This window comes from Macaca fascicularis, chromosome 10, assembly GCF_037993035.2.
Source record: "Macaca fascicularis isolate 582-1 chromosome 10, T2T-MFA8v1.1".
Lineage (NCBI taxonomy): Eukaryota > Metazoa > Chordata > Mammalia > Primates > Cercopithecidae > Macaca > Macaca fascicularis.
In genome coordinates, this window is record NC_088384.1 from 15,103,653 (window position 1) to 15,121,330 (window position 17,678).

Genomic DNA, 17,678 nt, shown 5'->3' on the forward strand with positions numbered 1-17,678 from the left:
GTCTCAGTAACATCATTGGCATCATAGTGTACATATCTGCCAATGCCGGAGACCCCTCCAAGAGCGACTCCAAAAAGAATAGTTACTCATACGGCTGGTCCTTCTACTTCGGGGCCCTGTCCTTCATCATCGCCGAGATGGTCGGGGTGCTGGCGGTGCACATGTTTATCGACCGGCACAAACAGCTGCGGGCCACGGCCCGCGCCACGGACTACCTCCAGGCCTCTGCCATCACCCGCATCCCCAGCTACCGCTACCGCTACCAGCGCCGCAGCCGCTCAAGCTCGCGCTCCACGGAGCCCTCACACTCCAGGGACGCCTCCCCCGTGGGTATCAAGGGCTTCAACACCCTGCCGTCCACGGAGATCTCCATGTACACGCTCAGCAGGGATCCCCTGAAGGCCGCCACCACGCCCACCGCCACCTACAACTCCGACAGGGATAACAGCTTCCTCCAGGTTCACAACTGTATCCAGAAGGAGAACAAGGACTCTCTCCACTCCAACACAGCCAACCGCCGGACCACCCCCGTATGAAAACCGCGGGGCCTCGCCAGCACCGGGGCCGAGCCGGGAGGAGGGCGCGGTCCCCGGGGGCGGGGCGGGGCGGGGCGGGGGCACCCAGACCATCCGCGGGGAGACCTCCCAAAAGCGAAAGAAAAAAAAAAAAAAAAAAAAAAACCACACACACACACACCACAAAAAAAGAGAAAAACATAACAAGTAAATTTTAAAAAAAAGAACAAAATATAAGAGGAACAAAGAAGCAAAACAACAGGAAATGTGGGAAAACATAAACGAAGGAAGAAAAACAAACTCTAAAAAAAAGCGAGAGGGATAAAAAATTAAAAATAGAAAATAAATCTAAAAGAAAATGCATGATTTCCCATGTACCATTATTTTAACATTTAATAAAAATCAATTTAAATGAAAAAATAAAAGGGAACCAAGATAACATTAAAGCAAAAAAAAAATATATGAACAGAAAGGAAAGGGGATGTCCTTTGTATTTTTCAGGGTTTATGTTATTATTTTTTTTAACGCCGGGAGAGTTACTTTTCTGTTCCCTTTAACCCCCAGTGGGCCCTGCCTCCCTGGGAGAGTAGGGGGCGAGACTCAGGGGCCCCGGGGCCAGGTGAGCCTGCAGTCACTGCCAGGTCCTTGGAGCCCCTGGGTGGGTGCCCCAGGAACGCAGGGAAGGCTCAGGGCTTGAGCCGCCCCCACCCAGCATTGATGGGGCAATTGTAGGCCTCCAGGTGACCGAGCCCTTGTCCCTCCTCTCCGTTAGGGTGCCTGGAGCGGGGTACACTTGGGGCTTGCCTGGCCCCAGGTTCCCAGTCCTTAATGGTCCTTAACCCACTGTGATGACTTCCTAGGCCTTGAGGAAAGGGAAGGAGAGGGGAGGCCGCCGGTGGCTTACCAAGATGCCGGAAACCCCGGAGTCCTCAGGGTGAGCCTCTTGGGGTCATGTCCCCAAGCTCCTGTCCTTGGGGTCAGGAGACACCCAACCCCGGGGGACATGAAACAGCTCTCCCTCCTCACCCCTCACCTCAGGGCCACCTGATGACCCTGGGGTGATGGTGGACCCCCAGACTCATAAGGCCCCCAGTTCCCTGGGAAGGGGGTTCATTGACCCTTTGGGGGTCCTTGGACTCACTGATGCCCTCTTGGGGCCCAGCGGGTTCAACAATGACACTGCAAAAAGGTTTCTTTTTACAAAAGAAAAAGGAAAAACAAGTGGTGATTTTTTTTTAATAAAAAAACCACAGACTATAAATAAATGTAAATATAAAATAAGTGGATTTACTTGCAAGAAAATCAGATAGTATTTTTCTTTTAATTCTTTTCCAGCTTTAAACTGTGAAAACAAAAAATGGGGTGGGGTGGGGGACTTAAAATTTAGCAGGGAACTTGTAAAGAAAAAAAAAAACAGAAAACGAATATACAAATCCATTTACAAAAACAAAGCAAAACCGTCGTGAGAGGTGAGAGCTGGGCTTGAAGGTTGGAGGGAGTAGGGGAAGGTCCTAGTGAGCTGCAGGAGGTCTCTGTGATGGAAAGGTGGCTTCCTCAGACCAGGAAGGTGCTGTGAATGGGGGAAGACAGAATCCAACAAAGAGACCACATGCCCCACGCGCACGCATGCATGCACGTTCACACACACATACACAGTCCACTTAGCCCAGCACCGCAGTCACTCACAGGGACACACTCAGTCTCAACCCTTCCATCCCATACATAGCCAGGGGCGTGGCTCAAAGGAAATTGACTCATGCCCTCCACAGCCATGGACCACAACAACTCCACACTGGCCTTTGTGTTCATTCAGACCCTTCCAACACAGCACACACATGAACACACACATGCATGCATACACACACACACGCACACACCACTCGCATGCATGGGAAGGGCACCCATCTAGAATCCAGGACTGGATTCCGGAATTCCTTGCTGCATGGCCTCTCTGGCCCTTAATTTTCCCCCCATGTAAGCATGTGGATTGACCCAGATAAGCACTAAAGGCCCATTCTTGCTCTATGTATCTGTGACTTCAGATCTGCCACCTGCCCCAAGGATATGCCAGGGATGACCAGGACAGCTGCCACCAGGCCCCCAGGCTCATCATCAGTCAGCCTCTCAGACACACACACACACACACACACCATATACCTCCTCACTGTGCTCCCCAAACCCCTGCCCCACATCCAATGTCAAAGCAAAAATACATACATGTGAGCAAACGTAACGCTGTTCAGGCAAAGAAGGGAAAGACACAGGGGTCCCCAAAGGCCTTCTTCACTTTGTGTCCCCTTGCTGCGATCATGGAGAGTTAAGGAGGCTTCCTTGGAAGAAGAGATCTGCCACCAGAGCTTTCCCAGTATCTTTGGGGATCTGTGAAAAAGAGCATCCTCTGAGGTTTGCTGGGAGGGCTTAAGGCTGAAGGGATGGAGAGGAAAATGTTAGCAGTTCCGTCCCAGTGTAAGGACCAACCCCAAAAGTTAAACTTGCACCACAGACTAAAGGCCAGGGGCATCCTTTGTTTCTCCCCTTTCTTCCCCAGAGTGACAAGGGCCAGTTCAGACTGTCAGAAATCCAACAACTTTCCTGAACTGGAAATTTCAGAACAGGCTGCAAGTCACTCCCAGGTGACTGAAGGTCAAGGTGAGGCCCCCTGCCTCTGCCTGTGAGTCTCCCTCGGTTTGCATCTTTCTTAACACTGGCATTTCCTGAGGTTGAGCTCTCTGGGGAGTTCTAGAGAATGGCTCGCAAGGCGTTTCGAGCTTGCACATCTCACCTGCCTTTCCTGTCTTTTGCCTGGGAAAGGAAAGTTAGTTTCCCAGGTCAGCACAGGGCAGAACATCGGCCCGCCCAGCCCAGAAGTGCAGGGGGAGGTCATGGGCCCTGGGGCAGAACGATGGGAGACAATTCAACGTGTGGTAACCACCACCAAGTTGTCCTCAGTCTGGGCAGAAACTCAACTCTACCCCTCTCCCACCCCAATCTTGCCCGCCACCCCGCCAGATTCCAGACCTAAAGGGATCAAGGACAAGAGCCAAGGGAGAATGGAGAGGCCCCAAGGAAACAGCACCCAAGTGGGTACTGTCTGAAGTGAAAAACTAGCTCCGATTCTCTGAATTCCGACAGAGCGTTTGGGAGGGCAATCAGTGCTTCCTTCCATGGTGCGAGGCCTGGGTTCTGGGTCTGCCTGAAGAAAGCCACTGGGGTGTGGGTGACATCGTCGTGGCTGAGAAGGGGGCTAGGGGGTCCGGAGGGAAGGAGCCAGGACCGGAACTGCAAGGGTGTTGCTTCCCAGGGTGTGGATGATTGCTCATGTCCAGCTCAGACCAGTTCAAGAAACTAACCTCCATTTATTTTCTTGGTGGGTCTTTTTTTTTTTTTTTTTTTCAGACTGTTAACAGAAAAAAAATTTTAAAAAGCAGAAAACTGAAAAAAAAAATCCTGGTACATGAAATAAAGATTTTTTTTTATAGCTTTTGGTCCTCACTTCAGTGAATTTCTTTAATTCCTTCCCCAACTCCTGGCATCCTATTTAAAACAATCCTAAAGCTGTAGATTCTTGGGGATGGGAGCTTTAGAGGCTGGGCAGTAGGGCGTCCCCCCAGCCTCTAGATCATGAGTTCCCTATTAAATATCCTTTAGGGATACTTGCACGCCTCCAGTGACAGAGGGCTCACCCCCTCCAAAGATAGCACCAGCCAGCGCTGAGCAGCACTCTTTGGCAAAAGTCTTCTCTGCACACTGAATTTTAATCCACCTCTTCCTTCACACTCCAACAACACTGAATAAATCCCTTCCCTTTTCAGCATGACAGCCCCTCAGATATTTGAAGACAGAGAGCATGACGTCCTTGAGTTTTCTCTTTTAGAATAAACCAGCCCTACTCAACATCCCAATCACACTCCAGCATTTCCATTTTCCCCCATGAAAGTGTGCAGTTTGGAATGGACATGACCCTGCCAGTTTACTCAGGGGGGCTCCTTGCAGAGGGGTGCTCCTCAGGGAGAAGGGGAGCCATGGAGTGGCAGAAGAATAGGGAGGGCCCTTGGGACTCTCTTAACTTGAAGAGATGAGAAAGACAAGATGGGATGCTAACAGGAGGATGTGACCTTTGACATCAGAGAAAGGCCCCATTGGAAGGATGACCTGTCATGCCCCGAAACAGCTGTCTAAGATAACAGCGCTATCTAAGATGCGGGCGGTGCGGGGGGAAGCATATTCACTGTACAGCTCTCCTGGGGCTCAAGAGAAAGGAGATGGCAAGCAGATGACACCTGCACGCTGCACAGACCTAAGAGAAGGTAAGCCCTGTACCACGCGGCCCGGAAAAGTCTACTCCAGAAGGGGCCAATGTTCAAAACTCCCTGTTCAACTCAGCCTCAGTCTGCTGGGGCCACACCGCCAAGCCCCCACCAATCTCAATTATCTCTCTCTCTAGCCTCACCCCTAACACTTGTGGGGTCCAGGGCAAGAGTAGAAAGGGAGGCTCACTCTCCATAACTTAAGTCTGAAGATTTCACAGCTGCACATCAAACTAACCACCTTAAAAACATGGTTTATCAGCCGGGTGCGGTGGCTTATGCCTGTAATCCCAGCATTTTGGGAGGCCGAGGAGGGTAGATCACAAGGTCAGGAGTTCAAGACCAGCCTGGCCAAGATAGTGAAACCCCACCTCTACTAAAAATACAAAAACTAGCCAAGCATGGTGGTGGGGGCCTGTAATCCAAACTACTCAGGAGACTAAGGCAAAGAATTGCTTGAACCCAGGAGGCGGAGGTTACAGTGAGCTGAGATGGCACCACCGCACTCCAGCCTGGGTGACAGAGCAAGACTCTATCTCAAAAAAATAACAAAATAAAAATTTAAAATATGGTCTATCCTCTGTCCTGGCAAATATGTCCTTGCGACAACCTAAAGTGTTAGGTTTGAATTTAGAATTCTCAACCTCCTCTGCCTTCTGCTCCTTAAAGTAGCAGCATGGGGCAAGTCCACCCCGGAAGCCTAGACCACAGCTCCCTGCCCATGACCCACCCCTCTTCCTTTCCCACTTCCAGCTCCACTCAGCACGTTCAGGGCATCTCCCACAAAGTGGGCACCCATCCCAGCCTGCACACCCAGCTTCCCCAAAACCACTGCTTAAGGCAGGAGGACATAGATCCTCAGGAGGACAGATGGCAGCTAGCCCTGGAAGCCAGCTTGGCAGGACTCTTGGAGCAGAAATTCTAAACTAGCAAGCATCAGACAAGTGTCTAGAAGAGGGTAGGGCCTGGGGTGAGCACATCGCCTTGGCCTGTGAATTCCTCCCCACGTGGGAAAGGGCTTGGTCTGAGAAGGGCCAGGGCAGGATCCCCTCTTGCTCTTGTCTAAGGCCAACACAGCCTCTCTCTGGCTTTTGAATGTAGATTTTAACACTCAGAGCCCAGTTTAAGGACCGACTCCCAGAGAGTCAGTGACAGGCTATGGAGCTCAGAAGACCTCTCCCTTCATGGAAGAAAGTCACAGTTGGAGGCCAGCAAGGGCAAGCGATGTGTCCAGGCTTGCACAGTGAATCGGCTTCAAGCAGGCACTAGGCCCAAGCCTCCAGACCTTCCAGCATCCCTGGTCACCTGCCTCAGATGGAGGTTTGAAGCATTCCTCCTTTTCCCTCTTCCATTCATGCTTCAGGCTTAGCAATTCCTCTTTGCAGTCATGCTGACCTCACCAAATCCAAAAACTTCAAAGCATCTGCAGGGAGTGAGGGAAGGCACTTCTGTCTTGGTGAGTATCTAGACCTGCCTAACAAGGAGTATTGGTTTAGACTGACTTCTAAGGCCGCTCGGCGAAAGCTGGCTGGCAGCCACCAACTGCCTGGTCCCCCAGGGCACAGCTCTGGAAAGAAGCATTACCATCACCAGAGGAACTTTGCCCTGCCTCCCCTGCCCACCACAGGCTGGGCAGCCACAGACATGAATCCTTCCGTGTACTGAAGCCAACTCCTAACTCCTATGGGCTCATGTGAGCCAGTTATGTGTATCCCTTCCCAGCTAACTCCATATTCCGTGACGCCACATCAGCAGCTTGAAGCCGGCCATGGTGGGAATATTTACACGGCAGCAATGGGCAAATGCTGCTAATCAAGGCTTACTTTTCCTTTTCTTTCTTTCTTTTTTTTTTTTTTTTTGAGATGGAGTCTCACTCTGTTGCCAAGCTGGAGTGCTGTGGTGCGATCTTGGCTCACTGCAACCTCCGCCTCCCAGGTTCAAGTGATTCTCCTGCCTCAGCCTCCCTAGTAGCTGGGACCACAGGTGTGCGCCACCACGCTCAGCTAATTTTTGTATTTTTAGTAGAGACTGGGTTTCACCGTGTTGGCCAGGATGGTCTCGATCTCTTGACCTCATGATCCACCTGCCTTGGACTCCCAAAGTGCTGGGATTACAGGGTGAGTCACCTTGCCTGGCCCCAGGGCTTTTTTTTTTTTTTTTTTCAATGAAGAGTCAGTTGTTAAACATTTGCCAGCATATCACTGCATCACATCCTTCTGTGGGCATGGTGTGTGCCCAGAGGCTCATTCATGGACATCTTAGAGACACATCCACACCCCACAGTGCATGTGCATGTGTGTATGGCCACATACATGTTCCCATGTGTGCACATGTGCATGCACATACATACACCCACACACACTTCTGGAAGTAGATCCATTCACACAAATATACTCAATCAGTCATCAGCATTTATTGATCACCTGCCCCACCAAGCCTTGATCTTGCTCCCAAGAGTACAGGGATGACAAGGATGTGGACTCCCCTGCAGGAAGCTCTCAATAGAGGCAGAGACAGGGACAGGTAAACAGAGACTGACCAAGAAAGGTGATAATGCCACCACAGGGAGAGGAGGGTGAACGAATGGGGGGCAAGGCACATGGAAGAGGTGACACTGGGGCTGAGGACGTACGTAGGCCACTCCACATGGTTCTCCACACGCTTAGTCCCTAGGTCCTTGGAGACCCGTCTGTGCACTTCCATGCATAGGCCAGCAGACGGGGTGCACGCTATGCCACAGACGCTCACGTCTATGTGGACACACAAACCACATGTGCATGTGTGTGCACTCACACAGACTCACAACATCCATCAGAACAAGGGAACACAGCACGAGGTCAGATGGCCTCACCATATCTTTCAGAACAAGGGAACACAGCACAAGGTCAGGTGGCCCATTTTTGTCACGAGGTGCGCCCCACCCTGAAGCAGTGAGCCCATCTTTCCCGCACTCTGGCTCTCCCTCTCTCCAACACTCTCTCTCTCTCTGTTCCCCTGTCTCCCACTCTCTTCTGCTCTGGCTCCCTTGTTTTTTCTCCCTCCTCCCTCTTCCACCGAGTTACCAGCCTGTCTCACCTCATCCACCCTGCTGCAGAAGGGATTCCAAGGGGAATACGAAGTCAGTCATGCGAAACCCAGGCACCTCTGTCAGTCAGTAGGGCTGGAGGTAGAGACAGAAATGGGGCCCTAGATGGGATCTCTGAGGCAGCCCTTTGAGATGAGACCCCCGAGACCAAGAATATCCCTCCCACCCCATTGACTCCAGGCCTGGGATGACCTGTCACGACCCTGAAACAGCTCAAATCTCAGAACCTCACGGGGAGGTAAGACAGGGATGTGAAACTCAGATACCAACCTCAGGCAGCATAGAGCTAGTTGGTGGGGGGACAGAGGCAGGAAAAGGTAGGACTGGAGCTAAGCCACAGCTTTGTTATGTCACTGTCTTACTCAAAAACTTTCAATGGCTCCCTAGCACCCTCACAGTAAGGCCTTCAAAGCCCTCACAGGAAGTCTGTTTATCTATCTTGCCACAGCAAATTAGGATTTATTGAGATTCTACAATGTGTCAGGCACTGCCAGATCATGGTATCATAGCCCTATTAAACAGGCATTATTATCCCATTTACAGGTATGAAAACTGAGGCTCAGAGAGGTAGAACAAGGGTTCTACCCTGAGAACGAGAGAGGCAGTATGAGGGTTAAGAAGGTGGGCTCTGGATCAGGCATGGTGGCTCATGTCTCTAGTCTCAGAACTTTGGGAGGCTAAGCTGGGTGGATCGCTCCAGCGCAGGAGTTTGAGACCAGGCTGGGCAACATGGTGAAACCCTGTCTCTACAAAAAATACAAAAATTAGCTGGGCATGGTGGTGAATGCCTGTAGTCCCAGCTACTAGAGAGGATGAGGTGCAAGAGTCATTTGAGCCCAGGAGTTCAAGGCTGCAGTGGGCCATGATTGCATCACTGCACTCCAACCTGGGCGACAGAGAGAGACCCTGTCTCAAAAAAAAAGAAGAAGGTGGGCTCTGTAGCCACATTGGCAGGGTTCAGACCCACAACTCTGGGCAAGCTATCCACACATCAGTTGCCTCATCTGTAAAAGGGGAATGATAATAGTAACCACCTTATAAGGTTGTATGAAGTAAATGAATTCAAGACGTTAGAGTAGTGTCTGGCACATGGCAACAGTAATGTAAGCTCACACCTACACAGCACTTCCTATATGAGTGAACACTCAATATCTGTAGCCATGGTACCAAGATATCTTTAGAATGTGGTGGACTGGGGTTCAAAGGTGGGGGTCTCTGCACCCAGAGCCCTCATTCATATCCATTATTCTGTCCTGCCTCCATCATTTGTACACACGAGCATGTGCAGAGACCTCCCGGGTCCCCTAATGGAGAGCTGTGCAGGATACAGAAGGGTAAAGCGAAGGAAAAGGGTGATTCTTCCTGGCAGGGGTGTGGAGGTCCGGGTTATAGAGGTGGTGTCAGGGAATGTTGTACAGTTCTGAGTCATGAAAGCCCTAGAGAGCTGAGACTTAGGCCGTACCCATCTCCCTTCTGGTGCTATCTCAGCCTGGGCTCCAGCCACAGAGAGTTACACTGGCTCTTGGGAATACTTCAAGACCACTGTGATGCCTTGTATTCATTCATTCATTCATTCATTCATTCATTCACTCATTCAGCTCCTGCGACATGCTATTCACTGTGCTCAGTGCTGGGGATAGCCGCAATCAAGACAAACATGGTCCCAGCCTTCTGTAACTCATGTGCTACAGGAAAAAAGGGGAAATTGGCCAGACGCGGTGGCTCATGCCTGTAATCCCAGTGCTTTGGGAGGCTGAGGCAGACGGATCATGAGGTCAGGAGTTTGAGACCAGCCTGGCCAACGTGGTGAAACCCTGTCTCTACTAAAAATACAAAAAATTAGCCAAGCATGATGGTGCATGCCTGTAATCCCAGCTACTTGGGAGGCTGAGGCAGGAGAATCGCTTGAACCTGGGAGGTGGAGGTTGCAGTGAGCTGAGACCGCGCCACTGCACTCCAGCCTGGGCAACAGAGCGAGACTCTGTCTCAAAAAAAAAAAAAAGAAAAGAAAAAGAAAAAAGGGAAAATTAGCAAGTTAAGAATCAAATAATTATATAATTACGGATTATTGTGAATGCTATGAAGTAAGTGCATTGGGGCAATGATTTTTAGAATATCAGTTACCCAGGAGGCTGAGACAGGAGGAACGCTTGAGACTAGGAGTTCGAGGCTGCAGTGCGCTATAACTGCACCTGAGAATAGTTACTGCACTCCAGCCTGGGCAACATAGTGAGAACCTGTCTCTCTTAAAAAAAAAAAAAAAAAAAAGAGAGAGAGAGAGAAAGAGAGAAATGTATCAGGGATTAACCTCTCTTTAGATTATTGGAAATTTAGTGGCTTAAAACAACAATATCATTTTATTGTCTCCCACAGTTCTACGGGCTCAGTTGGGTGGTTCTTCTGTTCTGTATGATGTTAGCTGGACCTGCAGTCATTCAGGGGCTCAACTGGGCTGGAGCAGCCAAGTTGGCTCATGCACATGGCTGGAGTCCATGCTGACTGTTGGCTGGGGGTTCAACTGGGTTGTTGAGCTGAACACCCCATTTCTCCCACTGTGTCTCTCTATGTGATATGTGCCTCCCACAGCATACCAGCTGGGTTCCAGGTGGCAGGAAGGAGAATCTGCCAGTCATCTGAAGGCTTCGCCTCAGAAACATCAGTAAATTACCTCTGCCACATTCCACTGGCCAAAGGCAGGCCCAGGGTCCAGCCCAGTTCCAAGAGAAGGAGAAATAGAGTCTATTTCTCAATGGGATCAGCAGCATACACAGGAGAGGCCAGGAAGCACTGGGAGCTGTCTTTATAGACCAGCTACCACAACCCCTTTAGACAGAGCAGTCAGGGGAGGCCTCCGTAAGATGCTGACTTTTCAGCAGAAATTTGAAGGACAGGAAGGATGAGCCAGACAGAAGCAGGGGATGGGAGAGAGCAGAGGGTTCCAGGCAGAGGGAACAGCACACGCAAAATCTTTTTTTTTTTGAGACAGAGTTTTTGCTCTTGTTGCCCAAGCTGGAGTGCAATGACACAATCTCAGCTCACCACAACCTCCGCCTCCCAGGTTCAAGCGATTCTTCTGCCTCAGCCTCCCCGAGTAGCTAGTATTACAGGCATGTGCCACGACTCCCAGCTAATTTTGTATTTTTAGTAAAGACCGGGTTGCTCCATGTTGATCAGGCTGGTCTTGAACCCCTGACCTCAGGTGGTCCGCCCACCTTGGCCTCCCAAAGTGCTGGGATTACAGGTGTGAGCCACCATGCCCAGCCACAAAGCCTCTTTTTCTGAGGTAGGAAAACACCTGGCTTGTGAGAACATCTCAAAGATGACTTAAGTAGTTATCCTGGGTGAGCAAGGAGTCAAGTTACACAGGATAAGGTGGAAGAAGTGGGCAGGGATCAGTCCTCTAATCCCAGCCTCCCCAGTCCCTGGGCCATGGACCAGGGCCACACAGCAGGAGGTGAGCAGCAGGTGATGGAGCATTACCGCCTGAGCTCCACCTCCTGTCACATCAGCGGCAGCATTAGATTGTCACAAGAGCGTGAGCCCTACTGTGAACTGTGCATGAGAGATCTAGGTTGCATGTTCCTTATGACACTCTAACTAATGCCTGATGATCTGAGGAGAAACAGTTTCCCACCCAGTACGTGGAAAAATTGTCTTCCATGAAACCGGTCCCTGGTGCCAAAAAGGTTGGGGACCGCTGCCCTAATCCAAAGGGGAGGCCTTCGGGTTATATTCTAAGTGCAAGGAGAGTCACTGATCCAGACACAACAGGGAAAATCATCACTGGGCTTTCCATGCAAACTTCACCCAGCCAGAGCCAGGGCTCAGGGCTAAACACTGTGACTGATATAAGAAAGGCATTTTTCCTTCCTGAAGTTCGTGATTTTATTTGAATTATTTACTTGTAGGCTGGGCATGGTGGCTCACACCTGTAATCCCAGTACTTGGGAGGCCAAGGCAGACAGATCATCTGAGGTCAGGAGTTCGAGACCAGCCTGGCCAACATGGTGAAACCCCATCTCTACTAAAAATACAAAAATTAGCCAGGCATGGCCACCTGTAATCCCAGCTATTTGGGAATCTGAGGCGGGAGAATCGCTTAAACTCAGGAGGCGGAGGTTACAGTGAGATCGCAACATTGCACTCCAGCCTGGGTGACAGAGTGAGATTCTGTCTCAAAAGTAAATAAATGAATTAAATATAAAATGAATTATTTACTTATAATTTGTAACCCACCCTTTCCCATTCAATTCAATCTCTATTTAAATATTCAGCTTATTCTATGAGTAGAAGAGCTTACAGTAAAAGACACATGAATAAAAGGCTGTCAAAGGTAGAAGACCAAAACCATGGAAAGGGGAAGGAAACAGTTTGACAAAAAGCACAAGCTTCTTGGCAAGCAAGGCCAAAAGGGAAACGTCATACATTCTGTAACTTTCATTGTCAAAGTCAACACTTCAATTGCCGTGGAGAAGAAAATCTTTTTTCTTGATCTCATGGTCTCTGGGGAACAGAGAAAACACACATAAACCAGTAATTAACAATTCAGGGCTACAACTGGAGAAGGCGAAAAGGGTGCCCTAAGCAGAAGCTGGGATGGAAGTCTTACAATCTTTGCATCTCAAAGCACTCGCCCCTTGAGAACAGGCAGGAAAGGGCACGCAGGAGAGCAGGGACAGTGGAGTTGGAGAGGTCTGCATTTGAAGCACTGCTCCACCCTTCGCCAGCTGCATGACGCGCTCAAGAGATAGCTTCCCTGGGTCTTCATTTCCTCATCTGCAAAATGGGTTCAATAATCCCCGCACAGGGTTAGCCCAGAGGACACACTGGAATGAAAGCTCCTGGCATAGTAGCTGGTACGTAATAGGAGCAGTCATAACCACAGCTGGAATCTACTAAGCTCTCCCTTTGTGCCACGCATTAATTTAAGCACCTCATGTGTTAATGCTAAAGGCAACATTGTGAGATAGGTCTTATTATCCTCATTTTACAAATAAGGACATGGAGGCTCAGAGATGTTAAGATATGTGCCCAGGTTCACACAGCAGGAATATGATGGAGCTGAGACAATGAGCTCAGGCAGTCCATTGGCTGCAGAGCTCACCTCCTCACCGCCACACTAACCCACTTCTCCAATAGTGGTTTCCTTGCCCCCTTCTCTTTCCCTTCATCCCCCAATACACTGCTTGAGTACTCACAGCTAAATGGAAGCAGTTCCCTCCACAGAGCCAAAATCGCCGTCCCACTAGCTCATCTCACTCTCACCTCCTCCCCACCCTTTGCCTCTCTCCTTGTCTGAGCTCTGTCCTCTGAAATTCATGAAAGCCAGAACTGACCTCTCCTCACGGGACAGCCCTTCAGAGTCCATTGCTTCTGCTGAAGGGACTGGCAAAGGATTAACAGAGGTGAGATGGAAAGCTGGCCATGGAGAACAGGGAGGATTCTTCCCATGGGCTCCTTGAAGGCAGAGGTATGCCTCATTTATCACATATGTGTGGCATGTGGTGAAGCCCAGTAACCTCATGAGTTGAATGAAGGTGAATTGAATCGAATTGAACTGAAGTGGATTGCAAAGTTGAATGGATGGAAGGTGGGTGGGTGGGTGGATGGATGGATGGATGGATGGATGATTGAATGGATGAATGGGTGGATGGATGGATGATGGATGAATGAATGCATGATTGAATGGATGGGTGGGTGGATGGATGGATGATTGGATGGATGGACACGTGGATGGCTGAACGGACAGGAGTGACCATCGCTGGTAGGGAATTCTGGTAACTGAAGGTACAGAGGTAGGTGTGTTGGGAAACACTGAATAAATTAGTGTGACTGGAGAAGAGGACTCATGCCAGGGAGATGCAGAAAAGAATAAATGCCCACACTCTCCCTCCTACAGGGAGAGGTGGAAGCACTCGGGGGTGCTGTACAAGTTGTGTGCTCCGTGGCTGCTGGGAAGGGAGGCGTTAACAGCAGGATGGTTCCTGGCCAGCTGCAACCAGGGTGACACTGACAGATTACAGCGTGTCCTCCGCACTAATAACACTGCGGCGTCCTCCTCCTGCCGTTCCCCAGCCAGCTCCAACTCCAGTGGATCAATACCAAAAGGCGTACACTGAAAATCCCCAGCCAACTCCCTCCAAGGCTTGGATGCTTCAAAGCACAGAACTGCAGAGTACAAGGATCTCAGTGACCAGCTTATTTTCTGGGCTGGGCACTCTCTGGGGCCAGGGATGGTGTCCTATTCACCTTGGCTTCCCCTGCCCCATTACAGGACCAGGCAAGGATAGCCCTCTCCCAAAGTTTGCTGAGTGAAGGAATCTACCTCCTGGCCAATGAGAGTCCTCACAAACACATGTGTATGGCTCACAATCCCTCGCCTCTACTTGCATACCTCTAATGGCAAGAGGCTCTCAACCTCCCCCAAGCAGCCAGAGCCTTCCTTTATTGATGATTAAAATCGTCTTCTCTACTCTTTTTGTTTTGTTTTGTTTTGTTTTGAGATGGAGTCTCACTCTGTCGCCCAGGCTGGAGTGCAGTGGCACGATCTCAGAGGAGGCAACCTCTGCCTCCCAGGTTCAAGCGATTCTTCTGCCTCCGCCTTCTGAGTAGCTGGGACTACAGGTGAGTGCCACCATGCCCAGCTAATTTTTGTATTTTTCACCATATTGGCCAGGCTGGTCTCGAACTCCTGACCTCGTGGTCCGCCCACCTCAGCTTCCCAAAGTGCTGGGATTACAGGCGTGAGCCACCGCGCCCGGCCCGTCTTCCCTATTCTGAATTAACCCCTCCTCTTTTATTTCTCCATGGTCTTCTATTTTCCAATTTCTTCCTTTTCCTTGGACACCTCTTTCCTCCTCTCCCAAACCATCCAATATCCCAGTCCTCATTTCCTAGGGTACTGAAGTCAAATGATGAAGGGGAGGAAGAAGGGAATTAGCATTTATTGAGTACCTTCCCTAGTTGAGATATGTCAAAAATGTCCACGTGCCAGATGCAGTGGCTCATGCCTGTAATCCCAGCACTTTGAGAGGCTGAGTCGGGAGGATCGTTTGAACCCAGGAGTTCAAGGGTGCAATGAGCTATGATCATGCCATTGCACTTCAGCCTGGGCAACAGAGTAAGACCCTGTCTCTAAAAAAAAAAAAAAAAAGGGAGTGAGTCTTGTATTATTCCTATCTCACAGATGAGGACTGAGGCTCAGAGAGGTTAAGGAACCCAGAATCACACAGCCACACAGGGGCAGAGCTGGGGCTGTGCCATTCCAGCTCCCGGGCACACAGGATGAGTGCTTCCCACATCTTCTTGGCCTCAGATGAGTCTAGAAAGGACGCAACTGGTCCCCTAATGCCCCAAGGGACTTGCTCAAGGTCACAAGAGCAAAGGGATTGGCCAGATTGGGGCGCTTCCCCCACAGCTTGTTGCTTCCCACCCTCTCCCCCACCCAAATAGCATTTCTCAGGGAAGAAAACTCGGGGTCCTTGGAAAAACAGCTGATTCTGGGAGTGGGGCAGGGAAAGAACAAGAGGAGATGGGGGCATCTTGTTCTTCCAGGAAGCCAGGAAGTGAACGGACTACGGGAACTGGGGCACAGACTTAGGATCCTCAACGAGCCGTTTGTGCATCAGAAAGAATGGGAGGCACCAACTCATCATATATCAACTGGCTTCTAAAAGGGGAAGTAAGAACCAAGCAAAATAACATGTATTACGTTGCATTACGTATAACATGTAAAGTACACATATGCAAACATGTACGGGTGCCCATCCTGCCTGGGAGAGCGCTGCACATTGTGGACACTTGCTCAGATGCCACCCTGAAAACCTCTGGGCAGGAATTCCAAGCCCCCAGCCCATCCCAGCCCGGCATCTCCGAAGCCTTTCCCTGCCTCTCGCTCCGTAGTGAAGACCAACAGGGACGAGGGGCTTCCGTGTGGTACTGACCTGCACAGATGCCTGGAGAGGGATTGGCTTGTCCAGAATCCCCACCAGACACCGGGGCCAGATGTCCCGGGCTCCTGAGCCCATGGCCTCCTTCCGGGCCCACCCACCTAGCTTCCTGGCTCGTGTGCATGGCACCGTGGGCTGGAACTGCTCCAGAGTCAGCATGAGCCTTAGAGAGGTACTGTCCTAAGCCAAGCCCGCAGGCTGCCTCTCTTCCTCTTACTGTGCCTTCCACCCTGCCAAATGCCCACCGGCTATGACAGCCCCACAGCAGCCACTCTCCCCTGCCTCATCCCTGCTTGGTCTATCACCAGGCCCCTGCGGTCCGCATTTCCTGTCCCTATCTGATCACCTCACCCCCAGTCCAGGCCCACACCGTCACACTTGTGCACACAGACCTCTTGATGTCCACATCCCTACCCCTTGCCATCCTCATCCCACCCTCCAAGCCTGCCAACTCTTTGCCCAAACCATCATTTAATGGTGACACTTGTCAAGTTCTCAAAAAAAGTCAAGATCTAAACCCACACTGGCTCGTCCCAAAGCCCACGTCTGTGGTTAACAGGTACTTGTCTTGCCTTTTGTGCTTATGTCTATATAAAACACCTCTTACAAAACAAACAGGTAAAGTCTCTAGAAAATAAAAAACACAAGAGATTGTAAGAGTGGTCGCCTCTGGGGAGGGAGGGAGGCCAAGGCGGGTGGATCACGAGGTCAGGAGTTCAAGACTAACCTGACCAACATGGTGAAACCCTGTCTCTATTAAACAATATTTTTAAATTAGCCAGACATGGTGGCGTGTGCCTGTAATCCCAGCTACTCAGGAGCCTGAGACAGGAGAATCACTTGAACCTGGGAGGCAGAGGTTGCAGTGAGCCAAGATCATGCCACTGCACTCCAACCTGGGCAACAGAGTGAGAATCCATCTCAAAGAAAAAAAAAGGCCAGTCCTGACTCCACTAGTACCAGTTTTATGAGCTTGGGAAAAACTTATGTCAGCATCCCTAGTCTCAGTTTACTCATCTATAAAATGGGATGATCACAGTACCTGCCTTGTAAGACAGACAATAAACCCAGCCCCAAGAAGTGCTTAGCACCACAAAATAGTCAGGGCTCAGTAAACATGAGTGATGGGCCTCTCTTTGCCCACCTTCCCCGTGGAACTGTGAGCTCCTAGCACAGCTCCCACCATGGTGATTCCCTGACAAATACAAGATGCAATTCACAGTCCTCAGGATACAGCTTTCAAGGCCCTCCCTGCTGGTCCCACTGTCTTTCCTACTGCATCTGTTACCCATCCTCAAACGCATGACGGACGGACGTCCTTTGACAGCTCCTGCCCGTACACACCCCACTGCCCCTGACGCTTTCCTTCCCCCAGTCCTCATGTGCCTTTCTTTGGTAATCTGCAAACTCATTTCATCCTTCAAATGCTGCAAAAGGTCTCCTCCTCTTGTAGCCCTCACCCTGCGCCTCCTAGACTTGGTTACCCCGTGGCACTCAGTACAGACCTCTGGGCAATTCAAACCAAACCACATTGCTAGCTCTTTGCCCTCTATCTCCCCCACTGCTCTGGAAGCTCCGGGGGGACAGAGGCTGTATTTGCATATCTGTATTCCTAATGCTTAGCGTGTAACAGGAACTCAGAAAACGTTTGTGGAATGCATGAATCATTCCTGACCACTCAGCTACTTGGCGCCTTCAGGGACTGAATTATGGTGAGCCATTCATGGCCTGCAAATGCTACACAGTGAAGGTAGTGACCTCCTCTCTTTGCAATCTCCAGCCCAGACGCCGCCTCTCTCAGCCTGCACACCCTCAGAGAGCT

General features: G+C 50.4%; 1 protein-coding gene and 2 long non-coding RNA genes across 5 annotated transcripts in view; 1 reads left to right on the forward strand and 2 right to left on the reverse strand.

Moving 5' to 3' along the window:
* CACNG2 (calcium voltage-gated channel auxiliary subunit gamma 2) overlaps positions 1-3,995 on the forward strand; it is a 141,475-nt gene extending 137,480 nt beyond the window's left edge. For both annotated transcript variants that reach the window (XM_045363705.3, XM_005567399.5), the window contains one exon: positions 1-3,995. In XM_045363705.3, the coding sequence (XP_045219640.1) occupies positions 1-536 (536 nt within the window). In that variant the 3' untranslated portion in view covers positions 537-3,995.
* LOC123567196 (uncharacterized) overlaps positions 1,801-17,678 on the reverse strand; it is a 27,793-nt gene continuing 11,915 nt past the window's right edge. For both annotated transcript variants that reach the window (XR_012418778.1, XR_012418777.1), the window contains 2 exons: positions 2,733-2,894; positions 1,801-2,085 (listed from right to left, as the gene is read on the reverse strand). This is a non-coding gene — a long non-coding RNA (uncharacterized lncRNA). The remainder of the gene's footprint in view (positions 2,086-2,732; positions 2,895-17,678) is intronic.
* On the reverse strand, positions 12,375-12,657 carry LOC141407840 (uncharacterized). The gene is made up of 2 exons (XR_012418781.1): positions 12,517-12,657; positions 12,375-12,410 (listed from the first exon to the last, which is right to left on the reverse strand). It is a non-coding gene; the product is annotated as an uncharacterized lncRNA (long non-coding RNA).